The sequence below is a fragment of the Manacus candei genome, unplaced genomic scaffold (genome assembly GCF_025592945.1).
Source record: "Manacus candei isolate 608988 ecotype Guabito, Panama unplaced genomic scaffold, ASM2559294v1 h1tg000015l, whole genome shotgun sequence".
Classification (NCBI taxonomy): Eukaryota; Metazoa; Chordata; class Aves; order Passeriformes; family Pipridae; genus Manacus; species Manacus candei.
The window spans coordinates 23,288,368-23,313,518 of NW_026138063.1; the positions used below are offsets into that span (position 1 = coordinate 23,288,368).

The 25,151-nt window shown below is 47.4% G+C and overlaps 2 protein-coding genes across 5 annotated transcripts in view; both read left to right on the forward strand.

Moving 5' to 3' along the window:
* The first annotated feature begins 687 nt into the window (after window positions 1-687).
* RNF168 (ring finger protein 168) lies at window positions 688-13,495 on the forward strand. Of its 3 annotated transcripts, none has more exons than XM_051782433.1 (10): window positions 688-857; window positions 4,907-5,050; window positions 5,191-5,362; window positions 5,664-5,727; window positions 6,313-6,656; window positions 7,728-7,804; window positions 8,983-9,162; window positions 9,868-9,992; window positions 10,286-10,373; window positions 10,892-13,495. In XM_051782433.1, the coding sequence occupies exons 5-10, from the start codon at window positions 6,356-6,358 to the stop codon at window positions 11,957-11,959; spliced, it is 1,839 nt and encodes a 612-aa protein (XP_051638393.1). In that variant the 5' UTR covers window positions 688-857; window positions 4,907-5,050; window positions 5,191-5,362; window positions 5,664-5,727; window positions 6,313-6,355; the 3' UTR covers window positions 11,960-13,495. The 3 variants fall into 3 exon arrangements, with proteins under 3 accessions (XP_051638393.1, XP_051638392.1, XP_051638394.1); XM_051782432.1 differs by having other exon boundaries at window positions 690-857; window positions 5,664-5,934; XM_051782434.1 differs by lacking the exons at window positions 688-857; window positions 4,907-5,050 and having other exon boundaries at window positions 5,142-5,362; window positions 5,664-5,934.
* A 2,460-nt stretch (window positions 13,496-15,955) lies between these two features.
* UBXN7 (UBX domain protein 7) overlaps window positions 15,956-25,151 on the forward strand; it is a 28,442-nt gene continuing 19,246 nt past the window's right edge. The window contains exons 1-4 of one of the 2 annotated variants that reach the window (XM_051782435.1): window positions 15,956-16,302; window positions 19,819-19,966; window positions 22,206-22,273; window positions 24,618-24,683. In XM_051782435.1, coding sequence (XP_051638395.1) covers window positions 16,020-16,302; window positions 19,819-19,966; window positions 22,206-22,273; window positions 24,618-24,683 — 565 coding nt within the window. In that variant the 5' untranslated portion in view covers window positions 15,956-16,019. Of the gene's footprint in view, window positions 16,303-16,486; window positions 16,781-19,818; window positions 19,967-22,205; window positions 22,274-24,617; window positions 24,684-25,151 lie in introns of those variants that run through there. The other variant, XM_051782436.1, reaches the window with a different exon arrangement.

A 25,151-nucleotide genomic window follows, 5' to 3' on the forward strand; every position in this document is an offset into this window, starting at 1 on the left:
TGGGAATGCTGCAGCTCTTGACATGTTCAGTTCGTGCTGGATTTCCCATGGAATGGGCAAATAATTTAAAAAAGAGGATTTTTTTTCTCCCCAACCTGTCCTTTACCTGTCACAGAACTGAATTCCTGGTGCTGGCTGAGGACCTGCTGCACTGATGGGGAGTTTGTGCTGCCTTTTTCACCAGCTGGGCTCTTACCACACCCATATTATTATTATGGAAAAATTTCCAGGTCGTTTTCTTGCATACCCAGCTCCTGATAATTATTAGCTGGCAGTGCTGGCTCTCCATCCTTTATAGAAGAGATTCCTGCTGTCTTGGTTTAGCTCAAAGCAGCTCCCTGCAAACAAACACAACTCATTCTCATCCAAATCTGATTTTACCATCATATCATTTTTAATTAAAGAAACCAAAGGCAATCTGCTTGTGCAGCCTTCCCCAGCAGGAGACTTTGGCCCAGGACCTGAGCTGATGGGCACCACAGCAAAATGAAGCCGAAACACAGCAGAAAATCAAAAACAGAACAGTGTAATTTCCTCCTTGTGTGCCACCTCTGAATTAGTTTCTGTGTGCAGACACGTGGTCAGTGGGGCAGGGGAAGGGGTTCAGGTGCGTGGTTTGGTGTGTGATATATCCATGAGCATGTGCTGGTGCATCCATGACCTATATTTGGATATACGGGCTATAAAAAGCCTTGGAACAAACAACCTCCTGCAGGACCCGGATCCCCTGTCCCTGCTGTTGCTGCCGGCTTCAGGAGAGAGGAGCAAGCCCAGCTTTTACTTCTCCTCTTGGTGCTCTCCAGGAAGATGGCTAAAGGCAGCATCTCCCTCCGCTCCCTGAATGAGACGCTGAACAGGTCTGAGCGGCACTGGAAGGGACCGGGAGGGCTGGGGCAGGAGACCAGGCAACCTGTGAGCATGGCACACCTGTGCTTCCCTGGAAACATGCCTGGGGAGCAGGGTGTGCACACACACATCGTGTGTATGTGGGGAGGGAGCGGTTCATGGGCACTCTGACTTCTTCACTCGCTGGGGAGGGAAGAGGGACGGAGCCACCAGCTCCATGGTGGTGGTCAGTTCCGTGGCTGCTGTCCTGGCTGTTTGCTGCAGGATTTGGGCAGTGGCTCCACCAGCCAAGGCCTGCAGCTGGATGAGGTGTTGCCAGGTGATTTATAACCCACAGGAAGTTCAGGTTTGCTGTTGTTAATGGGAGATTTGGGATGAATTACCAAATTTCGGAAAATGCCTCAGAGTCTGGAGGATTCAAAGATCGGGAGTAAATGGTTATCATTAGCAAAAAAAACCCAACAAAACAAACAAGACTGGACCTTTCTTGTAAGTTTAAAGAAAGCAAATCAGTGTTGCTGTGGGATCAGGACACGGGTGACACTGATTCACCCTCCACTGCCAAAGCCTGCCCTCGGCAGAGGAACGTGACCAGCAGGTCCCCTGGCTTCCTGTAAAACAATCCAGCCCCAGCTGCCCCTGCTGGCACCGCTCCCTGTGCTCGGCTCAGCTGCAGGGGGACAGAGGCTCAGATCAGATACAGACCATGAGCACGGATCTTCGGGAGGAAAGAGTCAAAAACGGGTCTGGAATTGTCAGCAGTTAGAGACAGGCAGGATACTGTTCCCTCCCAGTGGATTTTCACTTCTGGGCTTTCATATTACTGTGAGGGTGGGGAGGCCCTGGCACAGGTTGCCCAGAGCAGCTGTGGCTGGCCCATCCCTGGAAGTGTCCAAGGCCAGGCTGGACAGGGCTTGGAGCAACCTGGGCTAGTGGAAGGTGTCCCTGACCATGTCAGGGGGTGGAAGGGAATGATCTTTAATGTCCCTTCCAACCCGAACCATTCTGTGATTCTATGATGTGTTGCCTTTACAGTAAAAAGACATTTTTAAGCCAACTCAGCTGTCACACATACAGTGTGATTTACCTGCAGTAAAAACGATCACTACCAAGAGTATCACAGCCAATGGGATGCAGTACTTCTGTTTAGGAAATGAACGATTAGGTGTTGACAGACTGACTTGGAAAAAAACTGCTCCTCTCCTCGAGATACTAACAGGGTTCCCTCCCTCAGCTTTTATGACTCCAAACAGTGGTGACCACAAAAATAGATACTAGAGACCTGACCCAAGGGAGAAACACTGGAACTGCTCCTGAAAGAAAAAAGTGAAAATTACATCTGTGGTAAACTTCTTGAAGAAGTGTCTGAGTGAGTGAACAGGGAGAGCTTGGAGGCTGCACTGGCCTGGAAAATAAAACCACGTGACAGCTCTAAAATGTCATTTTCTGTAAATGCCTGAATAGCAGAACTAAGGTTACCCATACGACCACACTTTCAGAGAAGTGGGAATGCTGGTGCTTTTACTGCATAGCTTCCAAGTATGTTCTGTGGGCTAATAAGAGAGAGAGGGGAATTTTAAATAGCTTTCTGGTAAAGAATGGGGATGTGGTTTGTGTGTACACTAGCCAGAGTTAGAGGTCACTGACTCAGTGGTAACTTCACTCACACTAAAGGAAAAGTGTTCAGAGGTCAGGATTGAAATGAAAGCAGGAGGTTTAATCTGTCCTTCCTCGTTTTGTTCTAAACTTGGATCAAGAGGCAGCAGCACTGAGTGTATCAGAATTCACTAAAAGCTGCAGGAGACGGGCCCTACCGTGGTGTAACTGAACTGATGTTTTTAGACCCCAAATTAGCAAATGCTGAAATGTTTGTTACAGGTGCTTAAAGATACATAAGATCGATTTACAGACGGGCAATATACCCCCCAAAAAAGTGCTGGAGAGACAAAAATGGTCAACTGGTAAAGCATTGGACTAAAAGGCTGCTGAGAAACAAACTACCACACTGACAGTAGCATGACTGATGAGATCTTCGATAACTTTATTTGTAAAGGAGAAGGGCCGAGAATGGGCCACGAGGAAGCTTATTTACCATGATAAAAAGCTGCAAAACAGGGAGCAATTCACCGGCGAGTATCTCCCCCAGGACACTGATTTTCTGACACCTCCCCCCCTCTAAAACTCATTCACACCTCATTTTATCCACTTGCTCTCTCTGTGCTGAGGGACTCGATCCCCTTATGACACATCAACCCTTCCACTTCTTCTCAACTCTGCATTTGTACATCGCACAAACTCAATTTTCCGATTTAAGTTCGGGTTTAGTCCCCAGATTCTTGCTGAGGCAAGAGGAGTCCTGCCGCAGGAAGATGCAGAGGAAGTCTTGTAGCCTCAGGAAACAACAGAAAATCGTTAGGAGGATGTGCTCAAGCGGCCAGACAATGAATTAAGGTCTGGGGTACTTAGTAAAATGTGCCACGGTTGATGTCTTTTTATTTTTTCGTCGCTCAGGTCAACTGCAGACAGAACCCAAAGTAGGCCTTGGAGAAGGAGGTGGCAGGAGAAGAGGCAGCAGGGAGAGGGGGGAGCTACTGTTAGGGAAAAAATGGCATTCTTGGTCCTTCTCTTACAACAACTGGCTTTAAAATACCTTGGAGTACTTGTGAAAGAATGGAAAACTATGGGTAAATTATCTAATCTGCTGTTCATACAGTGTAAAATTAATTTGTTTGTTCGGAGGGTTTTGTTTGGGTTTTTTATTTTTTAACGTCACCACCTGAAAGCTGCTGTGTATTTTTTGTACAAAAAAAGCCAAAGGTATGCATAATAGTGCCACAACAAACAAGGCAAAAGACCTGAATACAGTGTTTAACACAAGTAGGTCACAATTCAGAACTCCATTCCCTGAACATTAGAACAATACAATAATAGTAACAGAAGCAGTAGGGCAAACTGGGGGTGGAGAAAGAGAAGCTAAAGGGAAAAACGCAGGGTCTTCTCTGTAAAAAAAATTAGCAACGGTGCAGTTTCTGTTTAGCTAATATAGTCTGAAGTTCTGCCAGTAAAACAGAAAGAAAAATCGCAAAAAATTCTCTAAGAAGTAGCTGATGCTCTACTAATAAACCACACATTGCTTACATAGTAGTGAGACAGTTGTTCAGTATTTAGGAAGGAACTCTGAAGGATTTATATCTTGATAGCTTTGAGATCCTCAGGACTCTCAAGAACATGCCTTGTGCCAGTCAGATAACAGAGGAAAAGCTGGAGAAAACTATCTTTCCAAAAACCACCTGGGGGGACAGAAGCCCAGCACAGCCTGTCTCTCCAGCAAAGAAATGGGCTCAAAGCATAAATACTTGCATTGCCTTGTAGTTTCTCCCTAAATACAGCAAATTCTCTTAAATTTGGCAGTTTTCTTCAGCAAAAGTGGAGTGGAATAGCTCAAAACCCAAAACCTCTTCTTTGGTCTTATAATTTACGATTTTAAGTAAGGAAAAATACAACAGATACCAAGTAATGAAAAGCAGTTAATAAATAAAAGCTATGAAGCAGTTTTTATCACAGAGCTGTTCCGTGGAAGAACAGTCCTACAAAAGGGAGAACCAGAACAGGACGAGCTGATGGGAGAAGAAAAACACTGCGGGTGGGTTTTTTATTATTTGCATCATTCTTACTCCGAGGAGAAATGAGAAGGCACCAAATGAAAGTGATTCAAAACATCACGATACTACAAATAAAAGCATAAATCACCTCAAAACGTATTAGAGAAAAAAAAACACCAGCCTATGCCACTAATAATGCAAATGTTTGAGACCTGCAAATACATGTCCACACTGATTTTGCAGCTGGTTTTAGAGGTTGTAAGACCTCCGCACCAGAAAAGGGCCAAAAAGACATGGGGCGTGAAGAAAAAACAAAAAACAAACAAAAAAAACCAAAACGTGATTTTTAGCGGCGTATGTTCTCACAGCTTGGGGTCTGGAGCTGTTGGCGGCGCAGTGCCGCGGCAGAAAGCCCCAAACCCTCCAGAGATTCCCTTCCCCTCGTCTCCCCCGCTCAGGGTGGAAGGCAGGCTGCACGCCCTGGAGGATCGGTTCGCGGCCCTGGACCGCAGCCTGCAGGGGCTGCAGCTGCGCTTCGACCTGCAGGCGGAGGTGCTGGAGCGGGACCTGCGGCGGGATGTGCCCTGGGCTCCCGAGGGCAGGTGAGCGCGCCCCGGGCCGGCCCCGGCCCCTGAGGGCACGGCGCTTCTCCCGGCAGCGGGGAAGGATCGCCTCGCAGTGTCCCGCCTCACGCCGCCCTCTGGCAGCGGGGAGCCGCTAACCCTCACTTGTATCGCCACAGGCAATCCCACCTCTCCGCGCAGGGCCCGCAGGCTCCCCCTCCCAGCAGGCTCGGCGGCGGAGGAGGGCAAGGAGGAGGAGGAGGAGCCGGTTCCCTCAGCAGGACGGCGGGAAGGGCCCCGTGAGGGGCGGGGCGCGGCCGCCATTGCGGGGCCTGTGGCGGAGCCGCTGCGGTGGGTGCGGAGCGCTCGAGGGAGCCCTGAGGGGCCGGGGCTGAGCGGGGCCGGGGCGCGGGGGGGAGAGCCCTTATCTCTGAGCACCCGCGCCCCCGGGGGTTAATTTTCTAATCAATAAAAAACAGCGGTGGTAGTAAAACCCGCCTTAAAGCGTGTTTGTCGCCATGGCGAGTTCTGTGTGGGGAATCGCAGCCTTTCTCTCAAACACCTCCTGTGGCTGCCTGTTTAAGAAGCTTGTAGCTTATAAATCGGTCGTTTTATTCTTTCTGCTGCATGTGTCTTATTTTCTCTCCCACAGAGGCCAAGTGGAAAAATCCTGTGAGGAGCCAGATGGTCCCCATTGTTTCAAGTCATACAAGAAGGTGCTGAAGTCTTAATTCTTCGTTTATCATAGGAAAAAAGTATTTTTGCTTTTTGGTCTGAGCTTGTGCAAGCAAATGAACGAGAAAGAAGCTGCTCTGCCCTGATGATGTATTTCACCTTCAGAATGTGCTGGAAGCAAGTCTGTGCCAAAAGCAGCTTTTGAAGGACATGGATGTACTGAAAAATTGAGCAAATGGAAGGTTAAGGTAACTGGGATAACATATCCAGCATAGCTTGTCATAGCATAGCACAGACAGAGAGGGCTGGGAGAGAAGTGGAGTAATAGAAGTGGCTGGAAGAACTCTCACCTTCTTTCCCCCTCTCGCCTCACCACTGGGTTGCCATCCCCAAAGCACCTGTTACAGCTCACAGGACGCTGCAGTAGGAAAGCCTGGTACAATTTTTCCATGAGTTTTGGAAAGATTTGAATCTTCATCTAGAATCTGTCTAGAATCCTGAGCAAAAGCAACCACTTAGACAGGCTTCTAAATCCACTAACATTTTCTTAAAGTTGTTGTAAAACATTTTCTGTTTTATTTATTTTAGTTCCCATAAGGAACCTGAACGTTTGACTTTGCTTTCAGGCCCTGATGTTGTCCTAGTCTTGTTTGTCTACCCCGAGTCAGTATGTCAACGAAATCCAAGGCCCCACTTTCCTTGTCTGACTGCCTCTGCCAAATTTGCATGGAGATCTTCGTGGAGCCCGTCACGCTGCCGTGCAGCCATACCCTCTGTAATTCCTGCTTCCAGCTGACAGTGGAAAAGGCCAGTCTTTCCTGCCCTTTTTGTCGGCGTCGAGTCTCTTCTTGGGCACGGTACAATGCCCGCAGAAACACTCTTGTTAACTGGGAGCTCTGGGAGAAGATTCAGAAGAATTACCCGGAGGAGTGCGAGAGGAGGATTAACGGGCAGGACTTGGACGAGGAAAGTAAGTGAAATGTCACTTGTCCTGGGATGTCTTTGCTTTGCCACGGTAGTTACTGTGGGTGGACTTTGGATGTTGGGAAATGAAGAGCTGTGGGTAGGCAGGTGGGCAAGGCAGAGGCAGAGCTCTCCTGCGAAAGGGGCAGGGAAGAGTTGGGCAGTGCCTCTTTCATTTGTAGTACAGAGAGTAAAAATGATATTGTCAGGTCACGGCAGTGGGTATTTGTTCATGCCTTTGGCACAAAGTGCTGGTGTGTAGCTGCCTGGCCTTGCAAAAGCACCAGTTCTTATTACTCGTTTTCAGCTGTAGTATCTGCAAGCAGTGTTTGGGTGTGCGGGTGTGTTTCTTTATCACTGTCAAGTAAGTGAAGTGGTTAGAAGTTTTTTAAGTCGATTAGTTTGGTTAGAGATTCCAGGGGTTTGGTCAATGCAAGAGTGTCTGAGCCTGAAATTGTAGTGCCAGAGAGAAGGAAGTGAAATCTGACTGACTTTTTGAAGAAGCATTTTGGGGTTTATTATGTTGCAAGCTCCCTTGGGGGAGACTTGTTGGTAGGTTGGCTCTATGGCACCTTGTTCCACGCGCAGTGTTATGAGGTCTTTTTAATCACAACAAGTGAAAAACACATGTTATGGTCAGTGTACCAACACAGGATGAATCATGGAGTGGTTTGGGTTGGGAGGAACCTTAAAGCCCATCTCATTCCACCCCCTGCCACGAGCAGGGACACCTTCCACTATCCCAGGTTGCTCCAAGCCCCGTCCAACCCGGCCTTGAACATTTCCAGGGATGGGGCAGCCACAGCTCCTCTGGGCAACCTATTCCATCATATTTACTTTATATACAGTGCTTGGAAATCACAGCCTGCTCCTGCCACTCTGTGACACTGTGCTTTTCTACTGTGGGAATTTTATTCCTTTGTAACACAAAGTGCTTTTATTTTTTTTTTTATCACAGCACTTGATTTCAGTCAAATCATTCCTGTGACAGGGTGTGAAAGTTGTCTGTTGTTAAAATAGTTGCTGACTGTCATGATCTTGCTTTGTTCCTTACTTTGTTTTTTTTCCTATCCATTAGTCTGTGCCCCCAAACCACAGCACCAGCTGAGCAAGCCTGGGGAGCTGAGGCAGGAATATGAAGCAGAGATTAGCAAGGTAAGTCTAAAACTACATTTAAAAGTAAAAATACTTTGGATCCAGTTACTTGAATTGCTCCCAGTTATATGAATTTTTCCCACAAACAGCTGTTATGGTATTTAGTGATAAAGATACTTTAAAGCACATTGCAACTGCAAGAACATACTGGTCACTCCTAAAGGATGGATTACATTTATGGAAGAAGAGAGATTTCCTTGTGTTTGACACGAGGTGACATTTCTCAAGTTTTCTTGATCTGTACCTCCTACCTCACCTCTCAACCAATGCACTTAAAAGTAGCAAATGTAAATATTTGGAACTGTTTGGGCTTTGGTTTTATGCTTGCCTTACAGACCACAATTGGATGAATACAGTGTTTTCTTTCTTCTTATTCTGCTACCTCCAGTCATTTGAAAACCAGAAGAAAATATTTTTAAGAAGTTTCAGTTTTGCCTATTTAAGGATCCCTCTTCCAATTCAGACACACTAGTATTAAGATTTATAGTTGGAAAATATGCAAGAATGCTCCTTTCCCTGACAGCCCCTTGCTGGTGGTTACAGGAGCAGGGGGAGTGTGTGAGTGAAGCAGAGAACTGGAGGTAATTTCCAAATTCCCTTACCCAGTAAAGAAAGATTTATTCAGTCTTGAAGTACTTTGCTGTCCTCGTGGAGTTGTTGGTAACTGATCTCTCAGTGGGTATCTGCTGGAAGGAAGGCAGATGCAAAATTCTGGGCCTGCTGCTTTGGGTTTTGTGCATTTCAGGAGAGCAGGACTTGTAGAAGAGCTGTGCTGTCACTGGGGTATGTGATGATACAATGACATAAGCAAGTTGAGCAAATGCTGTGGAATAGCTGCCATCCAGCCTTAGAAGGAATCTTAATCCCAGTTGCTCTGTAGATCCATGTATTGGAGATCTTAGTTTTCGTGTGAAAAGGTGAGGAATGGAGTTTAACCTTGCAGGTGGGCAAGACTAGTGGTGTAATCTGGCAGAAACCAAAAGGCTGTGGTCAAACCCAAGGCCCTGCACACGGTATCAGGGTGATTTACACCTTTGGAGACTCGTGCAGTTAATGCTGGTTCTGGTTTTTGTGACCAGCGGGTGGTTCGCGTTTAAGGAGCGTCAGCTCAGAGGTTCTGGTGCAGAGTGTGGTCCTGCAGCTGTGACCAGGTGGGTTCCCAAACACTTCTGTTGTAGGTGGAGGCCGAGAGGCGAGTGCACGAACAGGAGGAGAACAAGGCAAGCGAGGAATTCATCCAGAGGCTGCTGGCAGAGGAGGAGGAGGAGGAGAACAGGTTGGCAGAACAGAGGCGGAGGGAGATGGAGAAACAGCTGAAGCAAGATGAAGAGCTGGCCTGGCAGCTCAGTAACAGTCTGGTGAGTTAGGGTCGAGGGGGGACAGCAGAAAACAGTGATACAGTGCCAGCAGCTTCTCAGAGATAAAGCTAAAATTTGGAATAATTTGCATTTATTTTAGTTGTAGTTGGAAGCTGTTGTCAGCCCCCAGTACTTCAGAGCCTTAGTTGACCATTAATTTTTGAAAAACCAGCGGGAGGGTCAAAAACCCCAAACATTTCTGCCTGTAATACACACGTAATACACACTTGAAGTCCAGCATCCAGCACATGTGCTGCATGTTGTCATTGTGAAACATTTTAAAACCTTGGTTTTCTCCTGAAAACTTCCTTTTCCCCATGATTTTAGAAATCCTTCTTTGGAACAAAATAACGTCTGTAACCTGTACTGGAAAAAAGGAACACACAGGGAAAATTTACCTTATCTTTTGGGGTTTTTTTTTGTTTTATTAATTTGTTCTGGTTAGTTGGAGTTTTTCTACCCAGTGAGGAAAGCTGTGTACTTATTTGAGCAAATCCTCCTGTCCCTCAATACTAGATCCAGGAAAGTGTATGCAACGTGTAGCTTTTCTTATTCCATAGAACTATCTGTTACTTACAGTTCTAGAATTCTTTGGGCAAAAATAACTAATTGTGCAGCAAAACCAAAGCAGTTCTCTGGGGGTTTCTCTGGTCTGTGTTGTGTTCTGTTTTATTTATATAACACTGTTTTTACTTGCCATGGAAGAATGAGGATTCCGAGGGACACGTGCTCAGCAGCCCGTCACCAGCACACAGCCTCTCGCCTCAGACATCCCCAGCACACTTGTGCAAGGCAAAGAACAGACCAAGCAACGCTGGAGACATTCAGAAGTAAGGGATTCAAGTGTTTCTTGAATTGAATTATTGATCTGTTTCTTCCTGTAGTGTCCCTCTGCTCTATTTGCTTCCTTGGAATCCTGCAGGGCAACTTCCCTGGATAATCGGGGACAAATGTGTGAAGTGCTGAAGGTTACAACATCTCCTCATATGAGAAGAAGGGAAACACTTGCCCTTCTTGTTGTTTTGGTTTGTCAGAACGAACCTGAAGATCTTGATTAATGCAAAGGGCTGACAATTCAAGGAAAAAATGTTTAAAAGGGTGTACTTTTATTTTTCCCTTTAAGGTACCTATCTCCGAAGCATCATGGTACGTTGGGACCAGCATTGTTCTGTAGTACCACGGGAAGAAGCAGGAGCAGCCCTGGCTCAGTGGTAACTGGAATCATTTTGTTATGAATCTCAGTGTTGGTAATTATGGGATATTTTCCCTTTGCCTGTAGCATTCCATCCTCTATTCCCCGTGCCCATCAGTGCTGGGCAGGTTATCTCACCCGTTTTAAGCTACCCTCAATATCTACAATTCCCAGTTCTGGAGCCTGCTGGAGGGGGGCACACCCTGATTTACATCTTTCCATGTCTGTCTGTCTGTCTGATCGTTCCTGGTAGGCCTCAAAAGAACATGAGCAGGCCTGAATGGTTGGTTTGAGTCACTGATAAGAGGAAAACACTGCAGTTGTGGTTTCTAGTCCTTTTAGCTGGGCTTCTGGAGTTGTTTTAAATATTTTCATGATTATTAAACAGTTAGGTATTTTTTAAAAAAGACAAGTATCCAAGTTGCTCTCCCAGAGCAGTTTGGGGCCGTGCAGCTATGAGAAGTGAGATTGGCATTTATTCACACCTGTGGGCTTTTAATAAATTTACTTTCTTGGTGGTCTCTCCCTGTTCTTCAGGAGACCAAGAGCAATGAAGGCAACTGTTCTGCATTGCAGGATGAGCAAGAAAAAATGCCGACCCTGTCTCCACAGCTGACCAGCGTAAATAAAGATTCTGATGCTAAGGATTTGTTTTTGGAATCATGCATGAACTATTTCAGTGCCTCGGCTTCAGGTGAAACCACTACTGTCAACCAGGAAAAAACACCAGGACCAAATTGTTTAGGAGATGGAGTTCCAGGTGCACTTCATGAAGCCACAGAAGGGGAAGGGTCTGGAACAGCTCTTTGTAGATCCAAAGGAAAAGATGATGAAATCGAGACAAACAGTGGCAGTTTAACACGTGTAGAAAGCATAAACATTGAAAACTCTCCTCAGACTTGTACCTCTGTTCAGTCAGGGATGAATTCCATGATGTGTGACAGGCAGAGTGCAGGATGTGGTCTGGGGAAGGTGGCTGCACACTCAGATGAAAAGGAAGCAGAGGGGCTGCAGAACACTAAGGAGACTCCCAAAAGGAAGCTGCTGGAGGCCCCAGCTGATGCCGTGACTGACTCAGGGGTGCTTGACAAGAGGAGAAGAACCTGTTCGGAAGGTGTGGAAGAAGAAGGGGTGCAGATGAATGATTTCAGCTTGCAAACACAAAGAGCCTTTGAGCAGGAGTTCTATGAAAGGCGTAGGCAGGAGGAGCAGGACAGGCTCCTGGCTCTGCAGCTACAAAAGGAGCTGGACAAGGAGGAAAGGACACTCAACCGGCAGAAGGGTTCTCCAGACGAGTATCTGCTTCGCACCAAACCACCTCAGTCTCTGAAAGACTCTGCTGCTAAAAAGGGGAGTTCCAAGGTGGCCAAAGACTCCAAGGGATCAAAAAAACAGGCCGAAACCAATCACTACAAGACTCGGAAAGGTTCCTGCAATGAAAACTGGCAGTCGCCTACCAAGGTCCGGGTGAAATCCCCCGGCATCAAGGAGGGAAAGGTTTTGAATTGTGTGGTCAATACCAGTGACAAAAACGAAATTTGCTCGCTGCCTAAGAACAAGCAAAAGACGATCCTGCAGATGTTTAAAAGCCCCGTGGCAGAGTAGATCAGCAGAGCCACGGACACGTGGTAGACTGGGAATGGGAACCGTGGGGATGTTCTCCCGCGTTAGGCAAAGCTTCCTTAAGCAGTTCCCAGTTGTTGGTTTGGAGGGGAATGGCTCTGGGCAGTGGTGGTGTGAGTTCTGAGTTTTAGCAGTGTACGCCCCCAGACTTGAACATTTCTTAATTGCTCTTTTCCTGAACTTTATTTTCTAGCACTTGCAGCACTTCTTGCAGGACTCACAGCATTTCTCATTTGCTGGCGCTTGGGTTTACGTGGTTTGGAATGTGAATACCAGTAGTGTTCAAAAACGAGGATAATTTAAAATGAGAATCCAGAGTCTTTTACGGAAAGGATGCACGTTCCGTGGAGGAAGCAAGCAAAGAACGAGCCTGTGTTCCCAGCTGGCTGCCAGCTGCAAGGCTCAACCCTCAGCACAACCACTGCTCTGTAAATTGAAGCATGTCACTGAAATTTTGGCTGTTTCTGGAATTGCAGCCCGTTTACACAAGTGGAACCAGACAGCCTCTCTTTCCTTCTCATATGCTAACCCCTCCCTTGGATAAAGAGGGAAGAAACAGGTCATTCTTCCGCTGCCAAAGCCAAGGATCTTTCATGGATGCCAAGGCTATGGGCTTGTATTCACCTCTATTCAGAGAGGTCCCTCCTGCAGATCCCATTTTCCTTATTGTTAAGAACAACATTTGTTTTCTTACTGCTAATGTTCTGCAACTTTATTCTTCTATAATAGTGTTACCTGTATTTGGTGCCGTTTAATTTTCATACTCAAACTGGTTTGAGTCTGATTAAAACCACATAATATTAAAAAAAAAAACCCAGTCCAGAAGCCAGTTATGATGGAGAAAGTTAAACCAAAAGGGGAAAAGCAACTGAAAACTGGAGTTGTCAGTAATGATGTAACTGCAATTAAAGATTCACCTAACTGCCCTGCCTGGCTGTAACTGTTCCCCTCCATTATTAGAGGCACTACCAAATACTGTTCCCATTGGGTTTAAAACTAAAAGAACTTAAAATAAATTGTAATTTAGACCTGGGGGTGCTGAGGCATGTAGGAAGTTGAGGCTGGTGAAGAGTTGACCAGGTCCTACTCCACAGAGGAAGTTTTCTTGCCAGTTGTTTTATATGTTGTTTTATATGTTGTTTTATATGTTGTTTTATGAAGCCATATTTTGGCTTTTCTTTGCTTCTTTGGAGCTGCTTTTGCACTGTTCATGTTTAAAATGGAGCCAAGCACTGTCTGTAAGTGCTGAAGGGTGTTAGTCACCAAAGGCAGCAATTGTTTGAGATTTGTACATTTTTTTGAACCCCACTGATGACTTTAATTCTGTTTTGGGAGACTTGTAACAAAATACTTCAAATCATTATCTTCTGATGGTTTAATTTTCAAGAAAGCCCAAATTTTATGGAAAGCATGACTGGCACACCGAGCCAAAAATCTGACTTGTTGGGTTTTTTGTTTCCCTCTGCCTGTATGTCTCTATCAATGGTGGGCTTCTCATAAATAAATGGTCTGTTCTGAGATGTTTTTTGAGAAAGTTACAAAAGATGACCTGCTGCAAATCCTTCTGTTTTCCTCCTGCAGCCTCAGCCATTGTGCTGGAAGCCTTCCTTCAATATGGATCTGGTTCTCTTTCATCCTTACCTGAGTTGAGGTTGTTTTCTGTCAACAGAAACAAATATGTCCCTTCATTAATTCAAGTGCTCTTTAAGGCAGAGCTACTGGCTGTTTCCATGCTGGTGACCCTCGGCCTTTCCAGTCAGGATAAGCCTGTAAAAAATAACTCCATTTTCAAAGCAGAGGAGGAGAAAGAGCTTATTGGCTGCCCAAACCCTAAGTTTATGCCCAAGTACCAGCTTGGGCACTTGGGGACTCCCCACAATTTAATTCCACACGTTAAAGTGGTAGAAGAAGCATTAGGGGTAGAGAAGGGTGAGGGAGAAGGGAGAATTTCCCTTTCTGGCAGCACTGGCTTGAAGCCACATCCCAGTACGTGGATTTGCTGCATTTCACACCAGCCCCATTCCCTTTTCCTCCACAAGCTGTTCCATGGATTCTTTCTTTTCCCTTTTAATGTGTGATTATGCCTCTTCCATATAAGATTTGTGACATGCACTGAACTAATCCCAGTAAGAAGTTCAGCAAGGGAGGTACTCCCACAGCCTCCCTCACCAGCAACAGCAAATCCTGCTGCTGTGACTCCTTTGGAAATCAGTAAAAAAAATTACAAAATTTGCTATTTCAAAGGTCTAAATAGCTCACAAGTGGGTTTTGTTGTGTGTATATACTGGAGGGTGTGTTAAAGGATTTGGGGGATATTTGTGTTTTTCCAGCTCGCTGAATTTTGTCTTCAATGGCAGAATGGGCTCTTACATAAGACTTGTTATTTTTGTAAGCAGAATAGAAAAAAACAAGGGGGCTACAGACTGATTGTTAGATAAACCCCATCCTTAACTGCAAAATGTCCAAAACCTGTCACCTACAGCAGCAGCCCCATCTGAGGTGGGGGACTGCCAGCCCTTGGGTCCCCCCCAAACGATCCCATTCCCTACCACACACAATAATCCTCACCAGGCACAGTCCAGCCTGTCCTCTTAGATCTTTATTGTGAGAGGGTGGAATTTGGCCACCGCTGAGTGGATTTTGGTTGTACCAACAGCTCGTTTCTGTCCCTGTGATCCAGGAGCTCTGAAGCAGGTGACATGAGCTTTGTTTTAGTGGTGTTTGTGAAGCAGGAGTCTGTGTTTGGGCGTCTGGGCTGGTGTAACAGTTCACTGCTGCCCGGAAGGGATGAGTTCACCTGCCTTCAGCTCTGGTGATCCACGTGTCCTGTTTGTGAACCAAGTTCAGCTCACCCAACTGCCAGGAAAAACAAAACAAGCATCAAAAAAACAGATACTTTACAGGCTTGGTCGCTTGCTTGAGGGGATGGGAGGCAGAGAGGGCATAAGAGAGGGAACAGATGTACCTGTTTTCATGGCAGTGAGGTATTAAATTACTAGAATTCTAAGGAAACCTCAGCTTTCTGTGGTGTTCACTGTAGCTGACAAGTGTTACTGGCTGGGTGCTCAGCAGCACTCCAGCCTGCTGGCAGCAAGCCAGGCATGTTCCTGCTGTGCAGGCAAACTGCTGAAAAGAGTAAACCCCTCCTTTTCTGCCACTTCTGCAGGCGGCCTGGGCATCAGAAACACCCGGCACAGTGGGTGGGGACAAACCCAGGAGTTGGACTTTCAGAGGTTTCTTGTTGCCAATTTGCAGTAACACCTCTTGTCCTTCTGCTGGGCCCCCCCAAGCAGAGCCTGGTCCATCCCCTGCCCCTCCCTGCAGACACCAACACACATGGATGAGGGCCCCTCCCAGTGCCCCTGGAGGCTGAAGAGCCCCAGCTCCCTCAGCCTATCCTGCTCCCAGACATGCTCCAGTCCCTTCAGCATCTCTGCAGCCCCCACTGGACCTGCTCCAGGAGCTCCATGTCCGTCCTGTGCTAAGGAGCCCAGAGCTGGATTCCAGATGTGCCTCGCAGGGCAGAGGGGCAGGATTCCCTCCCTGACCTGCAGCCAGTGCTCTTCCTGATGTCCCCCAGATCCCATCGGCCTCTTGGCCCCCAGGACCCACTGCTGGCTCAGGGACAGCTTATCGGCCCCCAGGCCCTTCACCGCAGCGCTGCTCTCCAGCAAGTACCCCCAGCCTGTACCGGTGCTCGGGGCTATTCCCGGTGTCTCCCCCCTCGCAGCGCCTGGACCCGCTCCACCCGCTCCTCGAGGCCTGCGTGGGGTAAACCCTCTGTGACGGGGTAAATCACTGTCGGACCCCCCGGCCTCGCGTGCTGAGGGTGCCGCTCCGGCACGTGCCCGTCGCGTCCCGCCGTTGGTAGCGGCGGGCCGGGAATGCCGGGGAGGATCCCTCGGGAAAGCCGGAGAAGATCCCTCGGGAATGCCGGGGAGGATCCCTCGGGAAAGCCGGAGAAGATCCCTCGGGAATGCCGGGGAGGATCCCTCGGGAAAGCCGCTGGGGCGGTGCCGGGAAGGGAGGGGGCGGCGTTGCCATGGCAACTCCCGCCTCCCGCGCGGCCGTGGGGGGCGGTGCTCGTCACCACGGCAACCTCGGCCACGCCCCCTCCGCCCCTCCCGCCTTCCTCCCGGGGCGGCGCGGGCCAGGGAGGGAAGGTGCGCGCGGGCGGGCGGGCCCCGCGCATGCGCAGCGCGCGCCGGCCGGCGGCGCGTGTGTTGTGTTGCGGCGGCGGCGGCGGCGCAAGATGGCGGCGTCCGGGGGCTCGGCGGGCGCCGCGGCGCTGAGGGCGCTGGTGCAGCAGTTCACCGCCATCACCGGTGGGTGCGGGCCGAGCGGCGCGCCAGGGCTGCCGAGGGCGGGTCCCGCGCGGCCCACCCGCGCCGGCGGGCCGTGGGGCGGGAGGCGCGGGCCGAGGCGGAGCGGTTCCGGGCGCCCTGCCCCGCGGCCCCCGGGCCTGTCCGCGGGCGCGCCCCGGGGCCCGCCCGCCGCGGCGGAGCTGCCCCGGACCCCCCCGGCTCCGTGCGTGGCAGGGAGTTCCCCTCCCTCCCAGCGGCGGCTTGGGGGTTCCTCCCGCTTATCCCGGTGCGTGTCCCGCTCCCTCCGCGCTCGTCCTGCCCTCCCTCCCGGCTCCGCTTCGCCCCGGGAGCCCCGTCCCGCTCTTGCGGGGAACGCCGGGAGCGGAGCCCCAAGTCCGCGTATGAAAATACGTAATTATCGTGCGGTCCTGGCGACTTGCGGAGGGTTGAGTTTGCTCGCGGAGGTGGCAGGTCGCTCTTACGTGGAAGTTTGCGTCAGGTGACAGCCCCTGACAGCGCCGGTCTGTGTGCTCGGAGCGCTTGACCCACTTTGTGCTTAATCTGCTTCGCTGTGGTTCCCCCTCGCTGATGGCTTGGCGTGTCAGATGCTGCAGGGGTGTTTAGTAGGATGTATCCACTAAACAGCCAGAGAGAAGTGAAACTGCTTTTAGTTGGGTTGCTCGAACCAGCTCCGTTTCAGGTTGTGTCCCCGGGCTTGGATGCACTCAAACCCTGAACAGGGATGTGAACACCGCGTGAGAACAGGGAAATCATTGATCTCTCAGCTATCACGAAAGAATCCTTTCAGGGTAAACTCCCGTGAACAAAAAGAACTCACATCAAACATGTTTTCACTGTACTGTGTGCCTATGTGTGAGATATTTGCTAAAAACAGCCAGAACAGGCAGAGCTGTGCTGGTTTGCTCTTCCTGACGGCTTTTTGTGCTTCTGTGTTTTATGTTAAATGTAAGAACACCCCTCTTTATGTTTTCCAAGATAAAAAAAAAGAACCTGCTGGGCTTTGCCTATCCACTGTCCAAGTGGAGTTTTGAAGCTTTGTTTTTTCTATTTTAATAGAATTTAAGGTTATATGCAGAAGTGTGTTGTCGTGGAGCTTGTCTGGCTGATGTTGGTGTGGTGTGACAGGTGCTCCGAGTTCACACCTCAGTGGTTTGTGTTAGCAGCTTCCAGCTTGGAGCTGTGTGTGTATGGAATCACTCCTGTCCATGGGGAAGAGACTGAGGGAGTACTCCACAGTGTTGGATAGTAAGGGATGAGGAGAAATAGTCCTTGATGCTTTTCTTTTATCTGATGGCAGACTCATGTTTCTTTAGTGCTCTCATCCAGGAGAGTACTGCTAAGAGGATATGGCTCCTGCATGTCTTTCCCAAAGAAATGATGGGATGTCTGTGAAATTTGCTTTGAAACTTAACAAATATTTACCATTTTCTGTTTGCCAGCACAAGAACTGAAAGCTTTCATGTGGTGGCTCTTTGCTCAGGAGTGATGAGGAATCAGTGCAAGCACTTTCTGTGTCGGTGGCTCTTTAAATAGCAGAGCGTTGATTTATCATTTTTATTCTAGTTCTTGCAAATGAATGGCTTTGCATGACTGTAGAGTGAGGTGTGGGGTGGTGTGTGTGTGTCCCAGACTCACAGGTGTGGTTTCATTGCTACAGTTGACACTGAAATGAGCTGAAAATGCCAAAGAACAATGTGGGAAGAACCCGAACTCCACGTCATTTTTTGGGATGCCACTAGTTTTTATTTTGCACTTTCTTCACCTTGATGAAGGTCTTACAGTACAGCTGCCTGCCATCCCCACACGCTTGTCACAGCAGGTCGGGTGTTTAGGAAATCAGTTCCCTCAGTCAGTTTGGCTTTCTCTGTGGTTTGATGTGCAGGTTATTTAGGACTGGTTGCTCTCAGTTCAGTTTCAAAGGGTATTCTCTGTTTGAGCTGGAGCTTCTTGTGCCTTTCCCAGAAAATCTTGAGAAACATCCGAATGTGTTTTGCCCAGACTGATGTTATCTGTGAGCCTGGTTTTGGGCAAAGCATTTTGTTCGTTTTGGTGAACTTAGGAAGAATTGCTACAGATCCCAAAGCTGCTCCCAGACAGGTTTAGCTGCATTTTGCTGCTGTTCCTCTCCACCAGCCTTTCCATAGGAAAATAAGCTCTTTGGCAACTCACCACCTGTGGAGAAGGTGCTGTACTCAGTTAGACACTAAAAAAGGTTGGGTGCAGGAGAGCTTCCTTTGCTGAGGGAGCTTCTGCTGATGGGATGGTTTTGGAGGAGAAGTTGGGAGGACTCTTTCCTCTGAGGAAAAAGTCACAAGTGATTTTAGAAATTGCTCTTTCATCCTTGGCAGCAAGATTTAAACTGGGATTAACTGCTCTTTAAGAGGTGTTCAAAGGCGTGTTGGACAGGGCTTGGAGCAACCTGGTCTAGTGGAAGGTGTCCCTGTCCATGGCATGGGGTGGGACTGGGTGGTCTTTAAGGCCCCTTTCAAACCAAATCATCCCATGATTCTATGATTTTAATGAATGTTAGTCATTATACAAAGAACTCTCTAGACAAGTGCTACTTTCTCCCCCTTGGCTGTTTTTTTTCCTTCTTATATGAACTGAACTTCTGCTGGTTTGTTTTTGCCTTTCAGCACAATCAGTTAATCAGGGAGCCTTTTCTTCCAGCTCTAAATATCTGTTACAAGTGAGTAAAAAAACTTTTTAGCAACTGATTTAGTATTCTCCCTGTTAAAATGTTAAATCAGGTTTTCATTTTTCTTTGTGTATGCCTACTTGTGTTTGGAAAATTCACAGAATCATGGAATGGTTTGGGTTGGAAGGGACAATAAAGCTCATCCAGTTCCACCCCCTACCATGGGCAGGGACACCTTCCACTAGCCCAGGTTGCTCCAAGCCCTGTCCAACCTGGCCTTGGACACTTCCAGGGATGGGGCAGCCACAGCTTCTCTGGGCAACCTGTGGCAGGGCCTTACCACCCCAACAGGGAAGAATTTCTTCCCAGCATCCCATCTAACCCTGCCCTCAGTGGGAAGCCATTCCCCCTTGTTCTGTCCCTCCAGGCCCTTGTCCAAAATCCCTCTCCAGCTGTCTTGGAGCCCCTTCAGGCCCTGGAAAGGGCTCTGAGGTCTCCTGGATCCTTCTCTTCTCCGAGCTATACACCCTCAGCTCTCCCAGCCTGGCTCCAGAGCAGAGGGTCTCCAGCCCTTGGAGCATCTCCATGGCCTCCTCTGGACTCCAACAGATCCACATACCAGGAAAAATTATACCAGGAAAAGGTCTGACCTCTAGAAGACCCCTCAGATGGCTTCCACTAGATTTTCTGTTGCCATCAGGAAGAAGTCTGGCTGTCCTCCGTGCAGGCTTTCCCTCCCCCTGAGAAATGTATGTTTTTCTCATTCCATAGCTGTACTTCAGGGATAAATGGCAGCTGATGAACTGCTCTTCCTGATTATTAACGCTTTGAGAGAGGAAGCCGTTCTGGGCGCCTTTAATTTTCCTTTGGCATTGCAGGTGCCAGCGAGAGCGTGGGGAAGCACATGCTGGAGGCCTGCAACAATAACCTGGAGATGGCTGTCACCATGTTCCTGGATGGTGGAGGGATTGCAGAGGAGCCCAGCACCAGCTCGGCGGGGGTGTCGGCCGCGCGCCCGCACACCGAGTACGTACCTGGGGGACGTCTGGCCCAAAAATGTCACAGTGTCAGGCACAGCAGACAGGGCAACTGTCACTCCTCACCTTCCCCCAGCTCCCTGCAGTACCTGCTGCTTTGATCCCTGTTAAATTGATTGCTCCAACGCTGTGCTGGGTAAATGGAGTTGTTACGTAACTCGGTTTGTGGACCAGCAGAAATTAGCCTCTTGTGTTGTGCTTCAGAAGTTTTCTGTAGCTCACATGTGCTGTTTTTTTACAAACAAAGCACAGGACGTTAAAGTGAGGATCCAGTAATAAGAGATTCTCACTTCTAAATTGCTCCGGAAATTTTACTTTACAATGATTTAGTCCCATTTTATGGAATTCTGGAATTGTTGAGGTTGGAAAAGACCTTTAAAATCATCAAGTCCAGCTGTCAACCCAGCAACTCCACCACGCTCACCGCTAAACCATGTCCTCAAGAGCCACAATGACACGATTTTTGAACAGTTCCAGCAATGGTGACTCCACCACTTCCCTGGGCAGCCTGTGCCAGTGCTTGACAACCCCTTCAGTGCAGACATTTTCCCTAATATCCAGTATAAACCTCCCCTGGCACAGCTTGAGGCTGTTTTGTCTCACTGTGTCACTTGTTACCTGGGTTTTTTTGTTTGTTTTTGTTTGCTTTTTTGTTTGGCTTTTGTTTGTTTGGAGGTGTTTTATCCCTGTCTTGCACTGAAAAGGCCAGACCATGTCTACCAGTGTGCAGAGGAATCAGCAGCTACAACATCTGTATCAGTGTCTTGCACATCAGATGCCTGTAAATGGAAGAGTTTTTCCACTTGACCATGGCAGAAAGGCTTTTGGTGCTGCCTGTTGATGAGTCTGTTTGGGACAAATGGAATGTTTTCAGTGGAAATGAGTTGGTATAAATCACATTAATTAAATATTGTAAATTAAACCTGGCCAGGCTTTTGTCTTTCTGAAAATCGTCCACTTTGGGGAAAAAGACAGAGGAAAAGCCTTCCCCCTCATACTTCTGAAGCACATGTATAAATTTAAACAGTTGTTGTGGCACTGACTTTTATAGCTCATGTCAAGTGTCTTCCTGCTTGAACCTTTGACAGGTGATGGAAGGTAAAACTCTGCATTTACAGGTGTTAGCATTCTTATTTCTAGACAACTTTTGGCACACTAGTGACTTAAGGTTGAAGTTTTTCTTCGAATACTTTCTTTTTTGTACTTGACACCCTCCAGGTGCTGGTCAGCTTAGTGTTCCTTCTAGGAAGAGAGAACAGTAAATATGCAAATGGAGAGTAACCAGCTGCACACAGCAGTCAAAGATGTGGAGGTTAACAGCAGGGTTACAGCCAAAGATGTGGAGGTTAACAGCAGGGTTACTGCATCCTGCTGACATTCTGAGTTACTTTTTGAAACCTGCAGAGCCAAGAACCATCAAGTGCAGACTGTACACCTTGGAAGAGTCCAAGGAAAGAGGGAGTTCCTAGACAGGATGTAGCAGTGGATGAACCCATGTCCTCCTCCACACAGATCCAAGGGCCAGCTAACTGCACTAGTTAAGTGATGTTTCAGAGCCCTTGTGATTCCCTTTCTTATCCTAATTGCAATTTCAGATTATCTGTAAATCTCTGCAACCATAACTGAGCTGTTGATATGTGAGGGAGCCCAGTTATGTGAGCAAAGAATTGCTTGAAATGGGGGAAATGGGCATTTTGACCATCTTGTTTTTCCTTCCTCTGGATAAGAGGGAGCTCTGGGTTTTAAGTGAAAGCAAAAGGTCTTCCAACAGAAGAAAGCTGGTAATAAGGAAGAGAATAGTTTTTGTTCTCTATGTAGATAATCAGAGGAGGATAACAAATGGGGTAATTAACAGCTTTTGCTAAGTTTTAAGGAACTTTTCCAAGTTCTAACAAAGTTATTAAAGAAGAAAAAGCATTTAAATAGTAGATTGACAAAGCCTGGGATCGAGTCATTCAGGGGTTTGTGTAATCTTCTATCAAAGGTAATCCATGCCAGAACTTGATGCAGTGGGTACCAAGCCCTGCAGCAGTGCCATGAGGGGGAATAGATGCTCTCTTGAGGTCCCTTTTAACCCCAAATCTCTTCACTCTGTGCAATGGTACAGCAGCATCCTTAGCTGGTTCAAGTTGCAGGAGCTTTTGGAGCACAGTGAAATGTGGTTTATGCATTCCTTTGAAATATTACCATCTCTCTGATCTTTTTTTTTTTTTCTTCTCCTTTGATAGGGATGAAGTACGAGCTCCAATTCCTCAAAAGCAGGAAATTTTAGTAGAGCCTGAGCCCTTGTTTGGAGGTAGGCTTGTGTTGTTATTTTGTTTCTGTTTTCTTTACATTGAGATGAGCTAAGTGACAAAAGAAAACCAGAACTTGCTAAATATGAAGAAGTAACACCAGTGGCATCGAAAACCTCACACGTGAGAGATGCTGCGTTCCCAAAGGTACTAATTTTGCTAACTCCTGTTTCATGAGACCTGGTGAGGCAACAGCCAATTAACTTAATTAAGTACACATCTGCATTCTGGGGGTTCAGAACCGTGGGACACTGCTGTGGAAGTGTTCAAGGTGCTGGGATGAGACATTGAGCCTTGGCTCGATCTTTGTTAAAATGAAGTGAAAATGAAGAGGACAAATGCATGCTTCCTAGGGAGATGAAAGATCAAAAGGAAGGGGTGACCTGTGTGATTATTACCCATAGCTTTCTGCATTTCTCATTTAGGAATTTAATTTGCTCTTTAAGCTGCACCATGCAGCTACTTTTCTTGTTTCTGTCCTTCCTGTGTTGACCAGGCCATTTCTGGGCTGACTTTTGCCATGTCAAGTGGATTGAGAACCTCGCCCTTTTTATCAAGGAAGGCCATGCAAGTGCTCGTCACTGAAGTGGTCTCACACCCACAGGAAATGCTCTTTTTTCTTTGTTTAGTTCTTGTGTTAGAAAGGAGAAGGAGAACAAGCTTCAGGTTTACCTGGGAACTGGATTTCTCTTAAACCTTTGTTTCAACATCAGAGAGGTCTTTAGCCAGGATGCACAAGCTGAGAGGTGGTTCCAGAGGAAGGTGACCTGCTGAGGCCTCTCTGAAGACAGACAAGCTCTGTACTTGTTCCTGTGGCCTGACACAGAGTTTTTGACAAAGTGTAGGCTCCTGTGGGTTCAGGAATCTCAGTGGTGCAGGGTTAAGATCTGCTGACCCTAATGGTTGGTCAGATTCTACCCACCTGTCACACACTGATCTCAGTCACAGTCACTGACCACCAACTGAGGGGTCCTGGGTCAGTGATGCCCTCCTGGCCCTTCTGATGCACCAGTGCCACTTATGTTTCAAACATGAAGCAGCCTGAAAAAGTAGCTGAACCTGGAGAGATGCTTCATTTGTCTTCTCAGCTCTAACCTCAAAGCAGGGGAGATGCTGCTTACTGTTTTTAGCAGCATCATATTGAGAGGTGGTGGTGTGAGCTCAGGTGTCTTCCAGTTGAAGAGGTGATCCTGTGTGTTTGTGCTCTGCCAGAGACACGGATCCCATCTTGCAGGGCAAAGGATGACCAGGGAAGCAGCTACCTGGGCTGCTGAGAACCTGTTCACCTGTGCTGCCAGGCTGGGGCTGAGCCTGCAGGGACATGCTGCTTTTGCTGAAGTGGTCCTTCAGTTCCTGTTCTCAGCTGAGTTGAAGTTGCTCTGAGGTTGGCTTTGTTGGGCTGTGCTTGTCCCTAAGCTCTCGGGGTGAAGATGTTACTCACTGGAGTTGAGATGTTATTCACAAGCATGTTCCTTATTCAGGCTTTTTCCCTGATAGTCTGTATCAACATGCTTCCACTGGGTATAGATTGTATTTGTCTTATTTAATTTGTTTGTTATTTATTATGTCTCGTGGCAGTTGGGCTTTGAAAGTTCTGTATTAAAATTGTTCTGCTTTCAGTTGATAGTAAAGCACACAAAGAGCTGCAACAGGTCCCAGCGAGCAGTTCTGTTTTCATTCTGAGTGCAGTGGTTGTGCTGGACCTTAGGACTTCAGTGGGACTTGGGGTGTTATTTCTGACATCTGCCTGGGCTGCTGTCTCTGTCCAGCTGCAGATAATCAGTTCTGAAGGTTTTCTTGCAAACAGTGACACTGGATCTAATGGAAAAATGTGGCTGTTGCCAGTCCAGCCACAGAAGTTGGGACAGGGTCAGAATGAGAGTTTAGAAAAGAATAGAACTGCGTTGTGGAAAAAAAAACCAAATGTGTTTCCTTACAAAGAAAATATTCTCCCGTGGGGTTTAATCTTTTAAAGATTTTTGTCCACTTGAAGGCCTTTGGTAAAATCTTGACTGGATTTGTGACATGGTGATGCTGTGACAGCACTGCCACTACGTGCTGATGGGCCTTGGTGAGCCCATCAGAAGGGGATGACTTTAAACATCTGTGTGTTGTTGATTCATGTGTTGTTTCTGAGGTAGGGTTTGCTGGAGGCAGGACGCGTTGGAAAACGGGATTTACAAACCACCTGTTTCCATCCTCCTCTGTCCCTTCCTCTTCTTCCACATCATCCCTGCTTTGGATCTCTGTTCTGTTTTCTCACACGTGTGATGGAAAGTACTAATATGTGTTTGTTTTGATGAGGCACTTCTGACATAACTCTTGAATTTTGTTTATTTTTTTAAGCCCCTAAAAGACGCAGACCCGCGCGCTCCATATTCGATGGCTTTCGGGATTTTCAGACAGAAACCAGTAAGTGTCTATAGATCAGTAAGCCTGACTTCTGTTTTATTGCTTTTAATTCAAATAAGATTGAAAAATTGTTTCCCTTGTAGGCCAGGACAGCTTTCAGTTGTTGAATGGTTTTTAAATTGCCTGTGGTATAGAAGTTTTTTTGAATAATATTATTAGATTTAGAGAATCATTATTATCACGGTATATTCTGTCTGCTTTCATATGGCAAATACTTTCTTGCTAACTCTGAAAAAACCTCTTTTTGTGTTCTAGAGGGAGTAGAAAAGGGGGAAGAATCTCTGACACCCAAGTAGAATATTTCTTGGCTAGGCAGTGGTCATTCTGACACTTGAATTACATTTGAGTAGCCCTGAGGCTTCTTCCTTGGCCACACACGAGGTTCTCATGACTTGAATTGCTGTTTGCCCCTGTCTGTTCATACACAGGATTTCCAAATGCCAAAGCACTGGCTGTTGTTTAATCCAT